This window comes from Schistocerca gregaria, chromosome 3 (genome assembly GCF_023897955.1).
Source record: "Schistocerca gregaria isolate iqSchGreg1 chromosome 3, iqSchGreg1.2, whole genome shotgun sequence".
Classification (NCBI taxonomy): domain Eukaryota; kingdom Metazoa; phylum Arthropoda; class Insecta; order Orthoptera; family Acrididae; genus Schistocerca; species Schistocerca gregaria.
The window spans coordinates 528,020,455-528,039,928 of record NC_064922.1 but is presented as its reverse complement, the minus strand read 5'-3'; the positions used below and the strand labels follow the sequence as shown (position 1 = coordinate 528,039,928).

The 19,474-nt window shown below is 45.7% G+C and overlaps 1 protein-coding gene across 5 annotated transcripts in view; it reads left to right on the top strand.

The window, feature by feature from the left end:
- LOC126355153 (cuticle protein 16.5-like) overlaps window positions 1-18,346 on the top strand; it is a 170,560-nt gene extending 152,214 nt beyond the window's left edge. For 4 of the 5 annotated variants that reach the window (XM_050005356.1, XM_050005355.1, XM_050005353.1 and 1 more), the window contains exon 2: window positions 18,024-18,346. In XM_050005356.1, coding sequence (XP_049861313.1) covers window positions 18,024-18,287 — 264 coding nt within the window. In that variant the 3' untranslated portion in view covers window positions 18,288-18,346. Of the gene's footprint in view, window positions 1-9,277; window positions 9,302-18,023 lie in introns of those variants that run through there. The other variant, XM_050005352.1, reaches the window with a different exon arrangement.
- Window positions 18,347-19,474: the final 1,128 nt, after the last annotated feature.

Below are 19,474 nucleotides of genomic sequence, written 5' to 3'. Positions count from 1 at the left end.
TTCCACCTGGCGCCTCAGTTGGACCAGCGTTCGTGCTGGACGTGCAGACCGCGTGGGACGACGCTTCATCCAGTCCCAAACATGCTCAATGGGTGACAGATCCGGAGATCTTGCTGGCCAGGGTAGTTGACTTACACCTTCTAGAGCACGTTGGGTGGCACGGGATACATGCGGACGTGCATTGCCCTGTTGGAACAGCAAGTTCCCTTGCCGGTCTAGGAATGGTAGAACAATGGGTTCTATGACGGTTTGGATGCACCGTGCACTATTCAGTGTCCCCTCGACGATCACCAGAGATGTACGGCCAGTGTAGGAGATCGCTCCCCACACCATGATGCCGGGTGTTGGCCCTGTGTGCCTCGGTCATATGCAGTCCTGATTGTGGCGCTCACCTGCGCGGCGCCAAACACGCATACGACCATCATTGGCACCAAGGTAGAAGCGACTCTCATCGCTGAAGACGACACGTCTCCATTCGTCCCTCCATTCACGCCTGTCGCGACACCACTGGAGGCGGGCTGCACGATGTTGGGGCGTGAGCGGAAGACGGCCTAACGGTGTGCGGGACCGTAGCCCAGCTTCATGGAGACGGTTGCGAATGGTCCTCGCCGATACCCCAGGAGCAACAGTGTCCCTAATTTGCTGGGAAGTGGCGGTGCGTTCCCCTACGGCACTGCGTAGGATCCTACAGTCTTGGCGTGCATCCGTGCGTCGCTGCGGTCCGGTCCCAGGTCGACGGGCACGTGCACCTTCCGCCGACCACTGGCGACAACATCGATGTACTGTGGAGACCTCACGCCCCACGTGTTGAGCAATTCGGCGGTACGTCCACCCGGCCTCCCGCATGCCCACTATATGCCCTCGCTCAAAGTCCGTTAGCTGCACATACGGTTCACGTCCACGCTGTCGCGGCATGCTACCAATGTTAAAGACTGCGATGGAGCTCCGTATGCCACGGCAAACTGGCTGACACTGACGGCGGCGGTGCACAAATGCTGCGCAGCTAGCGCCATTCGACGGCCAACACCGCGGTTCCTGGTGTGTCCGCTGTGCCGTGCGTGTGATCATTGCTTGTACAGCCCTCTCGCAGTGTCCGGAGCAAGTATGGTGGGTCTGACACACCGGTGTCAATGTGTTCTTTTTTCCATTTCCAGGAGTGTATGTAAACTGCAGTGAGCTCCAATCTCTCTGCTTACCAAATTGCTCCGTTTCTAAGTGCTAGAAGAAATTCCATGAACCCATAGACAAATTCCCACACCGAGAGGCGAGAAAAAAGTATCAGTGTCTTAGTCAGAGACAAATGACACACTCTTACGCTACAGCTGCAAAATGATCGTCTTCTCTGTTGTGCCTCTTACCGTGATCCGCTGATACCTCCTCCCAATGCACTTGGGGTCCCTTCTGGAGCTTCAACTGCACCCACATGGTTTCCAGTAACTCAGATTCCTCCCCTTCATGGCTACTGAAGTTATTTCAAGAATCGTACTGACAATGAGTGGATACTATGTGCTACAATCTATATACATATACAATGACCTCGTGCCTCTCGATACACTATAGGAGGCTGTGACTGTTTGGGTGTGGGCACATCAGGCTTTTACCATTTGTAATGTTTTTCTTCCTCCCAACAATGATCACTGACATGGTAAAGACATCGAAACTTTAGTGGCAAAGCTCTTTGCCTCTTCATCTCTGGTGCCCTCACACACTTCATTGTGGCACACGGAACTTATTCGGCCATTGATTTCTCCTTGTGAAGTCCTGGTCCTCTACCATCTATACACTAAATGGCTCATGATGACCTATGTGTTAGTGACCACCTCCTGGTCTTCCTGTCCCTCCCTGAGTGTTGCTCCTCTGGATGCCCTCTAACTGGGATGGGTTCACCTCTTGTGTCCTCCTTAGCTCCCCAACGCAAGGCAGCATCGATGCAGCTGTTCAGCATACAATGGCAGCCATTCATTTGGCAACCAATCAACCCATCCCTCTTCCTCAAGATCCCATAGTCACATGATGGCACCCTGGTGGACCCCAGTGATCGTTGCAGTTATTAGTCTTTGTATTCGGCCTCTCCAAAATCACAAGCAACGCCCTTCACTGGAACACCTCATTGCCTTTAGACAGCTCTGTGCTTGCGTCCGCTACCTCATATAACGACAAGAACAAGAATCCAGGAAATGTTATTTCCACCATTGGAGCACATACCTTTTCATAACAGGTATGGGCCGAGATCTGATGGCTCTACAGCTTCCACGCCATTGCAGGTGCACCAAGTATTTCCTGCAATGGTGCCATTTATACTGGTCCAGAAGCTGGCGCCCAAAATTTTGCTGAGCGCTATGCTCAAGCATCTGCAACTAATAACTACCATACCTCCTTTCCGTTCATAAAACAGCAGGTGAAGCAAATGCACCTATCTTTTATTCCTGGAACCATATAATGTTCCATCAGTGGGAAATCAGCAGTACCATAGCCGATTGCCCTGATGTGGCCCCAGGGTCTGACTACATCAACAACCAAACGCTGAAAATCTTTCAGTGGACTGTCCACATCATATCCTTGTCCTCTTTACAAGGATCTGGGACTTCTCTCAGGGGATTGCCAGCATCATAGTTTTGCCCTCTTTACACAGATCTGAGGTGAGGGCGTGGCGCATCTCAATGGCGAAAAGCACTGTAGTTCTGGTACTAAAACCGTGTAATAACCCTCTTGAGATGGACAGTTAAGCCCAATTAGTCTTACCGACGCTGTCTGTAAGTTGCTCGAGGACCTGGCGAGCAAACTGCTTCGTTGGCTCCATGAGACTCAGGGCCTTTTGGCTGCATCTCAGAGCGGTTTTCGCAAAGACTGCTCCACTGCTGATAATTTGGTTCACTTAGAGTCCTCCACCTGGATGGCCTTCGCACCTCATCTTTATCTTTTTCGACCTACAGAAAGCTTAGCAGATGATGTGGAGTAACTACATCCTTTCTGCATTACAAACGTGGGGTTCCTGGCTTCCACTCCCGACTTTTATCAAGAACTTCTGTTGCACCATACATTCCAAGTTCCAGTGATAGCTTCTGTCAGTACCCCACATACCCAAGAGAATAGGGTCCCTCAGCGCTCTGTGCTGAGTGCCACCCCCTTCTGGTGACCATAATTCGTCTAATGGCAGCTATAGGGTCATCGGTGTCACCCTCCTTATATATCTACGATTTTTGCTTTTATTTTTGCTCCTCTAGTACATTGTTGCTGAGCGTTACCTAAAGGATGCCTTACAAAAGGTGCAGTCTTGGGCACTCAAGCATGGGTTTCGGTTTTCAGCCTCCAAGATTCATGTCATGCTCTTCTGTCATCATCATACTGCCCACCCGCACCCAGAGCTTTACCTCGATGATCAACAACTTCTGGTAGTTGAGAAGCACCGCTTTCTGGGAATAGTCTTCGATTCCCAGCTGAAGTGGATTCCCCACCTTCGCAAACTTAAGCGAAAGTGCTGGCGACACCACACTATGCTTCGCTGACTCTGTAACACGAGTTGGGGTGGTGGTAGTTCCACCCTTTTGCGGCTCTATAAAGGTCTGTTTCAGTCCTGCCTTGATTATGGGACTGTTGCATATGGAACGGCATCATCTTCAGCATTGCAGATACTGGACCATTCATTATTTTGGAGTCCGACTTGTGACAGGCGCTTTCTGAACTAGCCCTATGAATAGGCTACTAGTCGGTGCTGGAGTCCCTCCATTACCTATCAGGGGTTAACAACAACTGCATTATTATGCTACGCATGTTTGGATGTTCAGGGAAGTTACAAACTACCGTGTCCTTTGCCCTGGAAGGGAGCGCAGCCTCCGACAGCAACGACACATCAGTGGGTTTATAATTGTTGCATGCCTCCAATGTATTTGTTCGCAACTGCTACTTCCTCCACTACCACCTCTGCTACTCCGACCTCGGATTTGCCTCAAAATCTCCTTCAGTCCGAAATATTCCGCTGAATCCACAATTTTTGGCCACTTGTTCTTGGCTGCCCTGGACAAGTATCAAGAATCAGAAGTGTTGACCAATGACTCAGCAGTCAACAGACGAACAGGCTTTGCATACACAAATGCATGGTTCAGTGACCTCCACTCCCTGCCAGATGGCTGTAGTGTCTTCACTTCTGAATTGATGACCATTAAATTAGCTGTTAGTCATGTTCCTTTTTGAACTAACAAGACTATCCTAATTTGTTGTAACTCCCTCAGCACCATTTAAGCTGTAGACCAGGGCTACTTGTTACGGCCAGCCAGGATCTTGTCTGTGACCTCCTTCAAGCTGGGCAGCCAGTCCCATGTCATGTTGGGATTTCGGGGAATGAACGAGCTGACTGGTTGGCCAAGATGGCCACCAAAATGTCGATTCTGAAAATGGGGGTTCCAGACCTGGACTTTCAGTCACATATATGCCATTCATTGCTGGAAGTCTGGAACTCAGATTGGTCTGCCCTGATCTCAACGAACTGAGAACAACTGAGGAGACCACGACATGTGGCAATGTTCCACAGATGCTTATCACAGGGAATCCACTCTGTAGGCTCTGCATTGGCCATGCTTGGCTGACTCTTGGCCACGTCTCAGATGTGAGGGATCCCCCATACTGCCAGTGCAGATCCCTCCTAATGTCAGCCCACTTACTCATAGCCTGCCCTAATGTGGCTACTGTGAGGCCACACATTAATCTTCCTGACATACTACCTCTTGTCCTAGCATACAACACCAACTTGGCTGACCTGGAATTACGTTTTGCCTGCAAAGATGGTTGCTGTTCATTCTTGTAAGCCAGCTCATTTTGGCCTCATAGACCGTAGATCGACTAAGCGGTTAGTGGGACAGCCCTCTTTAAAGGGGTCTCTTGGTGGCCCAGCTTGGCTTTCTCATTTCCATCTCCTTATTGTCTTTATTATTTTTCATTTCTTGCTTTTAACGCCTTGCCTTGAATGATCTTTTAACGACTTGTCAGTGCTGTCTTTTTTTTGGGCTGTCTGTTATTGTGCTAGTTACATTTAGGCTATGATTGTCTTTCACCTCTTTCCTTTGACAACTACTCCAGGTTTGCCACTTAGGGGGATGAAGGGGTTGATAACCTTACACTTTAGTCCCTTTCACTCCAAACTCAATACCCAACTGGAAACGTCAGAGCACGAGTACTACCGGCGGCTGAGTATTTTTATACATGACAATGCGCGTCCGCACTCAACTGCGTCCGTGGAGAAACTGCTGGAATGGGACGAATTTGGCGAATGGACTGGCCCGCCTGTTCCACCGCCTTCAATTCCATCGAGTGTTTGTGGGATGAACTGGGGAGACTTACTGCAGCACGTCTATTCTTACCAATGACTATCCAGCACTATACTCAAAAGTAATTTCTGGTGATTAGGCGGCTAAAGGCGTCATCTGGAGAGGCCAAAAGAACAGTGATATTTCTGCTGCCTACATTCAGAGAGCTTTTTGAATGGCTATGAGCAGTCTCGCAACCCAGTGGCGACGACTTTCTATAAGTTCAAAATATTGTGCTAGACGTAGAAATTTTATCAATGACTGATTTTCACTTTTTCCACTACCGATTCCACTGGTCTGCGAGCACTAGGGTGCTCACTTTTACGATTACAGTACTTCACAGAGGTGGTCTGCCACTAATGCTGCAGATGATCTACATTTTAATCTCTTGGTTCCTCTAGCCGAGTGATACGGCACTGTCTCTGGAACTACAATGCATATTAGGACTGCGGGCACGTAACGTGTAAACAAAAACTAATATTTAAGAGTATTTCTTCTCGGTGATAATTAAAGTTATTGGTTAGCCCTCGTAAAATAAGAGTAGCAACAGTAGTCATAATCTTTGGAAAACCTACATCTACGCATGTACTCGAAAAGCGCATCGTGGTCTGTTGTGGAGGGTATTACTGTCACTTCCCCCCTTATCTTTCTACAGTCGCGAATCGGGCACGAGAATAACGAAAGCCCCAGAGCCTCCATGTTATCTTAAATCTCTTCCTTTATAACTTCATGGTCTCCTAGGAAGGCATAAGTAAGAGTAAACAATAAACTGAGGGATTCTGCTAGGAACATACCCTTTCGAAATTTTAACAATAAACCACACCGCGACCCATAGCCCGCAACCAACTCTGGGTTGGTTAAGCATCTGCGCCATAGCTTCGGGTCTACGAAACACGTCTGTGACGAAATTCGTTATTCTTGTCGAAACTACTCAATTTCCTTCAGAAAACTATCTGGTGACGATCATTGACTGACGTATAATACTCAAACATCGCTTGGAAGAGAGTTTTGTGATTTTGCTGCTTGATGGATGGTCTTATGTTGCTGAACAATCTTTCAATGAATCTGAGTCTGGCATCCGCCCTTCATATGGTTCATTTTCAGGTCGTTCAATTTTACATCACTCCTTACCAATACGCCCAGGTAATTAATGGCTGCGGCTGCTTGCGGTGACTATTCAACAGCCGTCGATCTATCTTTATACAGGGAGTATCTTAAATGAATGTAGAAAATGAGAAGGCTGGTAGAGTGGGCCATAACAAGCATATTTCAGAAAGCAACCCACGTCCACATACTTTAGCGTATGGCGCTAGGTGTCGTTGAGAAGCGTCACACACTGCCAAGAATGCAAACATGCCATACGAGCCGTAATGGTAGCAGGTATGCAGGGCAGCGTCTTCGTATATTTGTCGCATCAAAATAAATGAGAAGTCGGGGTGAAGGTTTGTAACCTTTATTTCAAAATCCTTACAAAGGTGCTCAAAATTACGCCCTCCTGCTTGCATGCAAGCCGTGCAACGACGATGGAGTACCACAATGCTCGCTACCAGCTATTAATCACTCACAATGAGTGTTTCATAGACAACAGATTTCAGGTTGCCCAGAAGAAAAAAAATCGAAAATCAATGGGCATCAAGTCAGTGGAACGTGCCACCATCCCACCGCTCCCTATCCAGTTCTCATCAAAGGGTTCATCCAAATGCATGTGTACTGCATGTGCAAAATTCGCCGGCGCACCATCGTGTTTGTACCACATTCGCTGTCTAACGTTGTGTAGAATATGTAGCAACAACTCTGGCAGAGTTTCTCGTAAAAAACCAAGCATCTGTTTGCGTTCAGTCTGAGGGGTAACATGTATGGACCGACAAGATTATCGCCAGCTAAGCCAGGGCAAATGTTGACTGGGAAGCGATCTTGACGACAACGAACAAAGGCAGCGTGTGTATTTTCCAGTGGTCACACGTGTTTATTGGAGCTGTTGAACGTAGCTCCTCGTGTAAAGGATACCCCATACACAAAAAGTGCATGGTTCGGAAAGTCCAGTTGAATGGCACACCCTTGCAAAACCCACTGACAGGATTCAGTTCGACATGAAAAATCGTCTGGGTCAAGGATGTGATTTTTCTGACGGTGGTAGGGGTGCAAATCATCTTCATGCCAGACGCGCCAAATTGTGGAATGGCTTACACCCGTTTCACCTGTAACACGCCGCAAGCTTGTTGAGGGAGTGTTTTCCAGCAGAGCTAACGTCTCCTATTCAAGTCCTGGTATAAGCACTGACCGTTGACGACCGCGTCTGTATGGCTTTCGCACCTGTTACAAAATGAATAGCGAGTTTCAAAGTAGGCCATAAATGCTCATGTGCCATTTCGAGAACTTACCTCAAGTGAATCTGTCTGTCCTACGTACCTGTGCACGGCACTAAATGTGCATGGATCTGGCACTGGATGGTTTGGAAACAGCCGTTGGACAGCGTGAGCATGCTACCGTGGCGGCTCGAACGCCATGTTGTGTGCCTACCCTCCTGGCGGCGCGCGACACTGTTCAACGAATCTAGCGCAGTACACTGAGAAAGGAGGACATGAAATGCTACGTGAAATATGATTTTTATGACCTGCTTTACCAGACCACTCATTTTCTACATTTATTTCAGATACACCCTGTGTATTAATAAAAGTGTCCGTTTGATCGTTTGTAATTCACACCAATCTATAATTTCATTCCGATCTCCATGAAAGTTTGGACACTGTATCCTCAAAACAGGAGAAAGGTCTCTGTCTGAATAAAATTACGTAATCTGAAATGAAACAACTGTATTAAGTCAAAAGTTCTTGGCTGATTTATTTGAAATATATAAAGGAGAAAAGTTGCTATCAAACATTTCGAATCACCCTCGATCCATTTACTTTAATGAATTTCTACATTCAGATGGAACAATGAAGAGAACTAATGAAAAATTAAATGCCAAACAAACGACATATGTCGTGGTAAATGACTGCGATCCCCATCGAGAGTATAAATTAGAGCGGCAATATCTGTCTTGCAGATAATACCACCAGATATCATTAAATCGGGGAACAAGCGAAAGCTGTAAAATTTGACAGGAACGCGAACGAAAAGTCTTATTTATTGACTAGTTGGCGTTAGTACATATGCAACAACAAGGCTGGCCGTGAAGAACCTATAGCCAAACTTAGTAGAGGCCACCACCATCATGTGGTATTCGGCAGGCGAAGACGTATTCATTCTGTTGACATCCAGTGATTTCAATACACCCTTCGATTTAAAGCGATTTCAGTTTCCCACGCGGCTTACGTTCGCTATATCTATCAACAACCCAGAGGGCAGTCATTTTGTGTTGCAGATATTAAACATCCCTGGCAAAGCAGGGGCACTGCAGTTAGTGTTATTATACGAATAAGAGTTTTTCCAACTTATTTATCACAACACGCCTCAGTTGTTTTTTTTTTGTGGTCAACTGCACCAAGCGTCGGTCCTCTGCAGGTTGAAAATAGCTCTAAGTACTACGGGACTTAACATCTGAGGTCATCAGTCCCCTAGAACTAATCTAAGGACATCACACACATCTATGCCCGAGGCAGGATTCGAACCTACGACCGTAGCAGTCACGCGGTTCCCGACTGAAGTGCCTAGAACCGCTCGGCCACACCGGCCGGCGGTCTGCAGGTCTTTCTGCATTTGTCTACAGTTTTCTAGCTTTGCGACTTCTCTGTACGGAATAACATCATTCGCGAAAAGCGTCAAGGAGCTTCCGTTGTTATCAACGTTATCTGACCTCGTGTCACATTCCACGTGGTAAGCAACTGTGCAGGATGTGACCGCTGCTCCACGTAACTCTTTCGGCACTCCACCTGTGCTGTTGCGTGGCCATTGTCTGTCGCAAGGCGCTCGGCTAGCTGCCTCCCAGCTGCCTATATATACGGCGGCTCGGCACTCGAGCCGGTGTGTATGTCTGCAGCTCATCCAACAACATGATCAAGGTAAGACTGTGTGTAATCTATAGCTGCAGGTACGAGGCAAGGTGGACATCTCTGGGCATGGCCGTAAAGCACTATCTTATAAGCACAAATGGACATGTATTTCGACTAAGTCTTCTATTAAACCAACCTTCTTTGTTCACTTTTTTCCTGTAAATGCAGTACATCGTTAACGTCACGTTCAAAAACGTCTACAAAATGTCAATATGTTCACTAGGCAAAGTCTCTTCGGCACAGATATTATAACACGTTTGATGTACTCCAAGGGTGCCAAAGGTAGTGAATATAGGTGACGGTCCAACTATATGATCATCAGATCTCTGAATTATCTTTCAACCACATGCATTCTCCAGATTTTTTTCACACATTACGTCTAAAATTTTATCCCCGTTCTTTGCAATAGATGGCAATAGCGGCATGTGGTGGTGCAGATGATAGGTCTTAAGTGTCATACATTAATGCTTTTGCAAACACAACGCCATCAAAATATTAATCGATTCGCCAATGCGTCTTAATGTTATTCTTGACTGAATGTGTCAATTTATCGAGCCCAGTTCTCACCATATGGGAAGTTTTAATTTTCTGCTTTAATATTAATAAATCTGTAGCTGAGATTCATAAAACGCTGGGGAAGACCTATATCACGCAGCGATTAGTGAAAGAACGTGCACAGAATGGTTCGAATGTTTCAAAAACGGTGATATTGACGTCGAAGATCGACATGGTGGTGGAAGAGAGGAGGTTTCAGAAGTTACTGAAACCTACGAAAATAATCACAGAGGTCGTTATAGAAAGCAACTGGTGCATTTCAGAACTCTATGGAAAATCCTGTCAAAAATACTTGGAAAGTTTGGAACGCGAAGTCCTACATCACCCGCCGTATTCTCTAGAAATTTCTCCCTCTAACTACCACGTTTTACGACAAATGGTACACATGGTGACTGACCAGCACTTCCAGTCATATGTAAAAGTACGACATTGGTACGATTCATATATGTCCTCAAAAGATACCCAGTTCTTGCGCCGCGGGTTTCGTATGCTGTCAAAGATGGTAGGAAGTAGTGGCCAATGATAGCCAGTGCTTTGAATCGTAAATTTTTGTATGTTCTTCACAATAAAGCCTCTAATTTCGAGGAAAAACTATAGAAATAGACCTAATATTACTTTATTTCAGTTCGTACAGATTGCTTGTATAGTATTCGCCATTTGTTTGTTTTCCCATCCCTGAAACTTCTTAACATAGCCCTTCAGGCACATGAAATCAATTTCGCTTGTTCTGGAGTTACGCCAACAGAAAAAAATTGTTCAAATGTCTCTGAGCACTAAGGGACTTAACTTCTGAGGTCATCAGTCCCCTACAACTTAGAACTACGTACTTGAACCTAACTAACCTAAGGACATCACACACATCCATGCCCGAGGCAAGATTCGAACCAGCGACCGTAGCAGCCGTGTGGTTCCAGACTGAAGCGCCTAGTACCGCTCGGCCACGCGGCCGGCTGCGTCACCAGAGTTCCACTCCCTACTTCTATTGCTGTTTCGTTTTGGGTGTGTTGTAGGAAGCATACTTGATTGAATTTTCAGGTATTTGGGGAGGGGTGGGGGGAGGATAATAAGTAGGATGCGAAATTTAGTACTCAGAATTGTCACCTAGTCGCTTATCTGGCGAGCATTCCTTGCTCGGCATATGTGCAGGTTAAACTTCAAAATGTTATTCCTGCTGAACCTCTTGATGTGGTTTATGGTTACCTGACTTGCTGGATTAACCTCAGTTAATGTGGAAATGCTTTTGTTCTCAAGTTGCTACGGAGAAAATTCTCTGAGCAGGCGTGACGTCAGGTGATGTAATACTGAATTGTCCTGAGGCTGCTTCCAAGAAAATTATTCTTGCATCAGCTCCGGCCGTTGTGTTGTCGGCCTGCGGTGCAGTTGGTGGCCCAGTTCAAATGGTTCAAATGCCTCCCAGCACTATGGGACTTAACATCGGAGGTCATCAGTCCCCTAGAACTTAGGACTACTTAAACCTAACTAACCTAAGGACGTCACACACATCCATGCCCGAGGCAGCATTCAAACCTGCGACCGTAGCGGTCGCGCGGTTCCAGACTGAAGCGCCTAGAACCACTCGGCAACGCGGACAGGCTGGCCCAGTTCCTAGATGAGGCGAGCAGTGTGTCGAAATCTGTTCCGCAACAATGGGATGCCTGTCTCTTCTTGCAGCAGACGACTTGAATATAGCCTGAAGAGGCGCAGTGCGAGCTTAAGAGCCCGGTCCTGACCGTCTGCAGCTCTATGATGCAAGTGTCAGCGGCTCTTCTCCACACAACGACCGCTTATTCTGACACCGGTCTGAACAGAGTTAGGTGGATCGTAATATCGTGGCACGGATGCAGCAATGACCGAGGGTTAAACAAAGGATAGAAGGCGCGGAGGCGCCCCACTGCCTTTCGTCTGACGTCACTTATCATGTGAGCCTCTCATAGTTCGTCACCTTATGGCAGCAATAATGCCTTTAAAGCAATGGGGTATCGAGTCGAACTGAGCTTTAACAACACATTCTGGTACGTCATTCCATGCAGCTTCAAATCTGTACCAGATTGCTTTAATCGTTCAACTGGCGATTGTTGGAGTGCTATTGTATTGCAAACAGTTACTTCATGTTGCCGTGAGAGATGTAGATGACGTTCTATTTAGCCCAACAGTCCACACATTCTGTATCAAGGAATGTCTTATATTGCCTTGTTGAAAGATGACGTCACAGATGCCTTAACGCCTCAGACATTTAACGTCTGCTGACCAGATTACCTGGTTTGCTAACCAGAGGTGACCGTTCTGGGCCTGTTGACCACTGACGTCAATAGTCAGCATCCCCAGAAGGCCACCTTTTACTAGCAAACCAGGTAATCTGGTCAGCAGACTTGTGCAAAAGAACAGACACCATCCGTTCAGATAACTGATTTGCCTAGATGGGCAACGGACCCATCTCCTCAGTGGGGATGCACAAGTACGTCCGACCTCCTGCGGGAATCTCAGAGTAGAGTGCATGGAGGTGAAAATCTGTGACTGCAGATAGGTGACGCTCGGTGGGAATGTGGATCGGGCGTCAGGACTGCGGAGGCGGTCCGCGCAGTTGTGATAACACTGTGTTCCAGATGAAGCAGTGGTTAACGCACATGCCTACTAAGCAGGATATCCCAGCTTCGAATCGCAGTGTGGTATACATTTTCACCCGTCGCCGCTGATTCCGCTTAATATCCCGTGGCAGCTGGCTTCAGTAACACCTTCTCTTTCCTTTCCTTTCTCGCCACCACCACCTTCGGACATATCCGAAAGAACAGCCATACAATTTTTCATGATTTTCCATTGACGATAAATCGCTCAGAATAAAGAATTGAATGACTGCGTGGTATCTACAGAAAGATCAATCTAGACGCCTGTTTTAAAAGCTGTATAGAAAACATTATTCCTTTATTTGCTTTTATAGCTTCTGCAATATCACAGTTTGCAGACATCTTATTTCGGAGGTCAAGTGGAAGCTAAACATAAGTTTCTGCACAACGAGTACGTACTTGAAAGGAAATAATATGAAGTTTCTACACGTCGTCGGGGTGAGAGATTCTATCCATACATTCGTGCTTTGATTTTGAAATGGATCAGTTTTCATGTTCACCGTCTACTGATGCATCCACGCAATTAAGGTCACAGTAGTAGAGTTCCAGCTGGTAATGGCAGCACAAGTAAAATCTTATAATGCCCGTCAATATCATTTCGTCTTCCTGTCTTCTCCTTTGGCAAGATATTGTGCACCAAGTGTTAACTGGGTCATCGGTGAATCTCAGATTGGATTCAGATCTGCTACAGATCCTTCTGTCAACTAACAATTCACAACTAAATATGAATTAACAGTTTTTGAGTCATAAATATGCTGCTCGATATTGCGAAGAATTAGAAGCATTACTTCTTTTACCTCGGTTAATAATGTAATTGTTTTCAAGTTATCACAAAGAATGTTTTATGTTCAGTTTTATTAGGTGGGCTGGTAACTGTGTATTTCAAGTAGTTTGTGCAGAAGAAGGCGGTTTCAATTACAAGAAAGTGAACCCACTTTCGAAATGCAGCTGTTAATACTTACTGGGATGTCAGGAGAAGCAGTCACGTGGAGAACTCTATTCAGACAGTGCAACGCTATTGACATAGCCAGTGCAGTCCAGCGAGACAATAGCAACGAGAAAGCGTCAGGCATATTAATGCACAGTAAGCCTACGTGGAGGACATGAGGGATGAAATATTTGTGCAAGACTAGACAAATTTCTATTATGATGTGTAAAAGTTATGCTTCATATCAAACGACAATTAAAAATAGTTATGCTTACATTCTGGATACTCTACCAGACAATATCTAGACCAACGATTCGGGTAGTCTACATTCATTCACATATAGCGCCAAGTTTATGGTATTAAACAGTAGCAAATGAATAGTCAGTTTAGGTGTGATGGAAGCACAGAAAAATATATGTAATAATGCAAAATTGATTTAGAAGCGATTACTACTGGTGATCAACGTAAACAACAACGTTATTTCGAGCCCATTTGTACGAAACTAATTCGTTAGTTGGACTGAATATTTGGCAGATACAATGTAAGATATTGGAAAGTACTTATCTGCATGGTGTTGGATTGTTGTGTTCTAGAAACCATAATACATCAACGTCTTTTTTAGTTGTTCCACAAAAAATTTGCATATGCATGATTAACAGATGAATTCTGAGAACTCACTTTCATTGCACCTTTTTTAAATGCATTTGAATACGTAATACACATCTACATCCCTAAGTACATGATTACTCTGCAATGCACACTTAGGCCTAAGTGGCACGCAGAGGATCCAGAGAACTACCTTCAAGCAATTTTCTACTGTTCCAGTCTAACAGGGCGTGGGAAAAATCGAACCCTTAAATTTTTCCGTGAGAGTTCTGATTTCTCTAATTTTAATATTGCCATCATGTGGCCCGATGTAGGTGACCGCCAACAAAATATTTTCGCACTCGAAGGAGAAAACTGGTGATTGGAATTTAGTAAGAAAATCTTGCGGCAACTAAAATCGCCTTTGTTTTACTGACCCCTCCCTGTAATTCACGTATCATATCCATGGCACTTTCTCCCCTGTTTCGCGAAAGTACAAAAAGTGCTACCCTTCATTGAACTTTTGCGATGTCCTCTGGTGCAGATCTCATACCGGGCAGCAGTACTCCAGAAGATTACTGACAAACGTAGTGTTGGCAGCCTGTTAAGTAGACCTCTTCCGCAGACACGCAGTCGCTGATTGGTAGGTCAATATCGTAACCGTGAATTTCAACGACTATTATTAAATTTGGTCCATTTAGTTCAAACTCTTATTTCGGCGTGACGTGTACTTCAATGTTTGGTCTTTGATTCACAACACCTGTATTATAGCTGTCATGCAATCCACATCTACCCACAACGATGAGAAGATGTTGTGTGGTGTGAGTATGTTGTAAGTGACTAAGTTCTTCTACACACATTTTATCTACTTTTGTACTGCACGATGTTGTATTTGGGAAAGGTCGCAAAGTATCGTGAACTGTTTGGGCAAAAGCCAAAATCACACAGCATAGAATCGCCTGTGGGTGCGTTACATCACACGCGATATTAAACGTGAACGATTTTTCTCATAAGACAAGAAATTTTACAGATTCCAGCGCTACAGAAAACTTCAGCCTACATCTGTAGGGTACTGTAGGCGTGTTTCATGGTAGGATGGATGACGAACAACTTATTACTTCAAACAAACTGTCTGCCGTTGCCTTATTGAGCGTATTTAGCAATAAGTACGACCGAAGAACAATCGTTGTACAATACCACATGCTCCCTAACGTTCTCTCGCAGCCACCAACCGAGAAAGTACGACACACGTATTAACAATGCCAACATTAAGCTGCCAAACGCCTAACTAGTTACTCCACCGAGCATGAGGACGGTGCAAGGACGTAAACACAAATTTACACTCTTTTCGTTTCGGTAACTCCATGATCATGCGGAATATGTACTTCCATTCCAGAACCAATTTTAGTTTACCTAAGAGAGAGATGAAGTGTAATTTGAAAGTGTAAACACATTCACTGAAAACGTAGCATCTTGTACAGGCTACCTAATATATCGACAGACAGACATGAAATTAGGAAGGATAGCAAAGAGCGAAGGGTCAATATTGTTCATATACTGTACATTAAGAAGGATGGATAATGAAATTTTATGCTATTTGTGAGTATAGATGGTTTAAAAAATAATACACAAAGCCGTCACCTCTACCTGTAACAACGTTCCACATCCGTCTGAGCTGAGCTTCGATGACGGATGCACTTACGTCATTCCATGCACACCGGGTCACAGAGGTACTGCATGTGCTGTAATTACCGGGCGCCAATGTAACTTGGCAGATACTCTAATGCGTTAGTGGAGAGCCTATTTACGCCTCCGTGCCACAGATGGAACAGTATTTGCAACGACGCGTATTTCGATAAAGGACGCTTTTCTGACAGCCACCAATGCTCATGCGTTTCCGCGCCAAATTTTCGCTCCAAGCCAACACCGTGAACTAGCAATCTCCAGTGCCGGACACTCACCTGAAATGGCTGGACGGTTGTCGGACGAAATATTGGGGCAACAAGTCAACAAGATCCGGCTGCAATATCAGAACCTCATAAAATATTCAGTACGCCGGGAAAACTTCAAGAACCACAAAGCACGAGGTCAGAAATGTAGCAACAGCAGTACAGACGGCATGCAAAGCGAACAGAAGATGATATGCCGTTACATCAGATACTGGGCTTGTACCACAGTGACGAATGCCATCTGGTAGAGTTCATTCTTTACACATGGATTCATCCATGATGTTGCTGTACACAGAACCGGGACTGGCCTAAAAATACCACGTCGTGCAACTCTTGTGCCCATCTTTGTCGATGGTTGCACCATCTCTCTGCAGTGGCGTCGTGGTACTGACAGTCTGTGGTGCTCCATCCTTCGTCGCACTGTTTGCAGGGCTCGTTTCTGCCAGCAAACAGGCCCATTGCCCAACTCAATGCACGTGACTTGGCTTCACTAAGCGGCACGTCCAAGTGAATAATACGGCTGTCCTCTTAGGCTTTAGGACCGCTGCACTACAGAGATTCTACGTGGCTTTAAGTATGATCTCCTGACCCCACTGATTCGTTTCTCGCATGACAGCTGGGGGATCCCAGCTACGTAAGCAGCAGCACCACACAAGGATAAACCTCCGTCTCGAGAGACCACGATCCTGCAGTTATTAGTTTCCACTACCTGCTGATACACATACATGCTGATACACGCTTCTCCTGCTTACAAGGGGCATAACACAATCTTGCAACAAGCAACCAACATTCAGATACGATTTCTGAAGGAAGCATTTACTGCGGAGTCTTTCCCTACATACAAAATTTAGATAACGTTACTCCTACCCATTGGGTATGGTTGCACTGAAATGCCAATCATTTACATGCCCAAGCATGTGGTACATTTCATGGCGTTTCTTCTGTATCAGCAACGGTATCCAGACTGGCGACACCCATGTAATCGATATAAGTTCCCTCTCAGAGCTTTGAACGGCTGTTAGCAAACGGAACCATACTGTAAAAAACACAAGCGAGGCTTGGCCACGAGGTGCGCGGTATTTTTAGACCAAAGTGTACTGATAGAAATGTCTCCAGCCTCTCTTTGTGTAACAAGCAGCGTATGCATACCGGTTCTGGATGTCTCTGAAAGTTCATTCAGATTATAATACTTAATCATTCATAAATAATTCAGGGGTCATATACAGAGAAGTTGTTACATCCATGCTTCCATTATTGATGTCTCCTGTTAGTCGGCGTTTCCAATTAAATGCTACAAATGGAATAAACTTACACAGGAATCCAAAACCTATATAACTACACTGGTGATAACAGGAAGGAAGGTTGGAAACATTTAGATACGTATGGCAGAAGTCAGGTATGTCTTGCGCCAAAAATACTGTGTTACTCATGGCCGCCGGCCGTGGTGGCCGAGCGGCTCTAGGCGCTCAGTCCGGAACCGCGCGACTGCTACGGACGCAGGTTCGAATCCTGCCTCGGGCATGGATGTGTGTGATATCCTTAGGTTAGTTAGGTTTAAGTAGTTCTAAGATCTAGGGGACTGATGACCACAGTTGTCAAGTCCCATAGTGCTCAGAGCCATTTGAACCATTATTCATGGCCAATCCTCACTTCCGGTTTTTTGAGTATGATCCCGATTTCTAACAGTCGCCCAAAGTTCCGAGAGGAAACTTATACGAATTACACGGCTGTTTCCCGTCTGGATACTGTTCCTCATGGAAACATAGTGCAAGTTGCATAAAACGAATCGGTAGCGACATCTGAATCAGCCTGTATGCCGATACTAGTCGTTAGAACATTTTATAGAACACGCTTAATTAGAACATGTTAATTAGAAGTGCCAGTCTTACACTACAATGTATGACATGGCTCCAGACGCCAAGAGCTCGTGTCAGCCAACAACTTCATTCCATGGACATTAGTTGTTACAGGGTGTGAGGTCACTACTTTACTAGCTCTTGCAACTATCTGTTACGTGTTCTATAGACGGATTACTTCAGTATGTTATCAGACTCAGAAGACAATGGTAACTCAACACTTTTTCTGTCTTACAGATTGCCCTGGTGCTGGCTTTGGCCGCCTGCTGCGTGAGCGCCGCCCCCAAGGCGGGCCTGGCCCCCCTGGCCTACTCCGCCCCCCTGGTGGCGGCCGCCCCCGTGGCCTACGCCGCCCCCGCGCCGGCCGTCGTGACGGCGCACAGCTCGCAGTACATCGCGCAGAACTTCAACGGACTCGCCGTGGCCGCCGCCGCCCCCGTTGTCGCCGCTGCCCCTGCAGTCGCTGCCGCGTACCACGCCGCCCCTGCTGTTTTCGTCTAGTGATGGCCGTCTTCCTGCTACTCTAACAATGCAAATAAAACCACTTCCTCATGAGAGTACTCGAATATTTTTATTCTTCCATCGTTCCAATTCCCTTACACAATGGAAGGTCACCGTGGTGTCTCACACGAAATATTGGCAGGTATTGCCAGATGAAATCTTAATCTTAATCGTCTCTCGGTTTCCTTGCTACCACCACCGCTAAAGTGACAATGTATATGTGCTACATGCCATGGTATTAAAAAACCAATAAATTTATGTGAATTTCATTAATTACAGTAAGTGCAGTGTCATGATAAAGCATGAGGCCAATGCTAACTTCAAATAAATCCAAAATACACAACTTATAAAAAAAAACAAAGTGCAAGGTTTGTTAGCGTAGACCCAAAAGTTGCACAACATCTGGACTCCTCTGCGTCTCAGGTCTGCAACAACTGCTTTTTCATGCTGTAATATACCCACTTGCTGGCTGAAATACAGAGTGATTATAATTTAAGTTAAACGTTCAAACCGCTGTAGAAATAACACCACTTGTCAGAATTACGTCAAATTGCAACGGAGTATTATCGCAGCAGGGGAAAAACTTATGACAGAAGAAAAGTAAATAGTTACAAAATGTAGCAATAGATGGCGTTCGCTGTAGCAATAGATGACGGCAAGGTCATATCACATCGGATGGGGAAATCGGTTTTTAATTGTCCTGAGGCCAAAAAACCATAAAGAGCATCACTCAAAATCGAATCTAATTATTAATTTCCGTGCGACTGGCGCAAAAGATGTTCAGTACGCTGTCCACCGTTTTCTACAGCAAGTTGAAATCGAAAAAAAGCGTGTTCTACAACTGATCGAAGAGTTTCCGGGGTCGCGTTCAGAACGTGTTGCGCAATGCCTGTCTTCAATGCGGCTAAGTTTGCAATCTGAGCACAGAACACAACATTTTTCAGATAGCTCCACAGCCAGAAGTCATACGGATTATGATCAGGTGATCGGGACGGCCAGGCTCTAGGGAAATGGCGGTTGATATTTCTAGCATTTCCTAAATGGCGATTCAGCAGCTGCTTAACTAGATTTGCAATGTGCGGAGGTGCGCCATCTTGCATAAAAATGATACCATCCACACATCCACGCTGTTGGAGAGCTGGAATGACGCGTTTGCTCAAAAGACACTCATAGTGCTTACCAGTGAA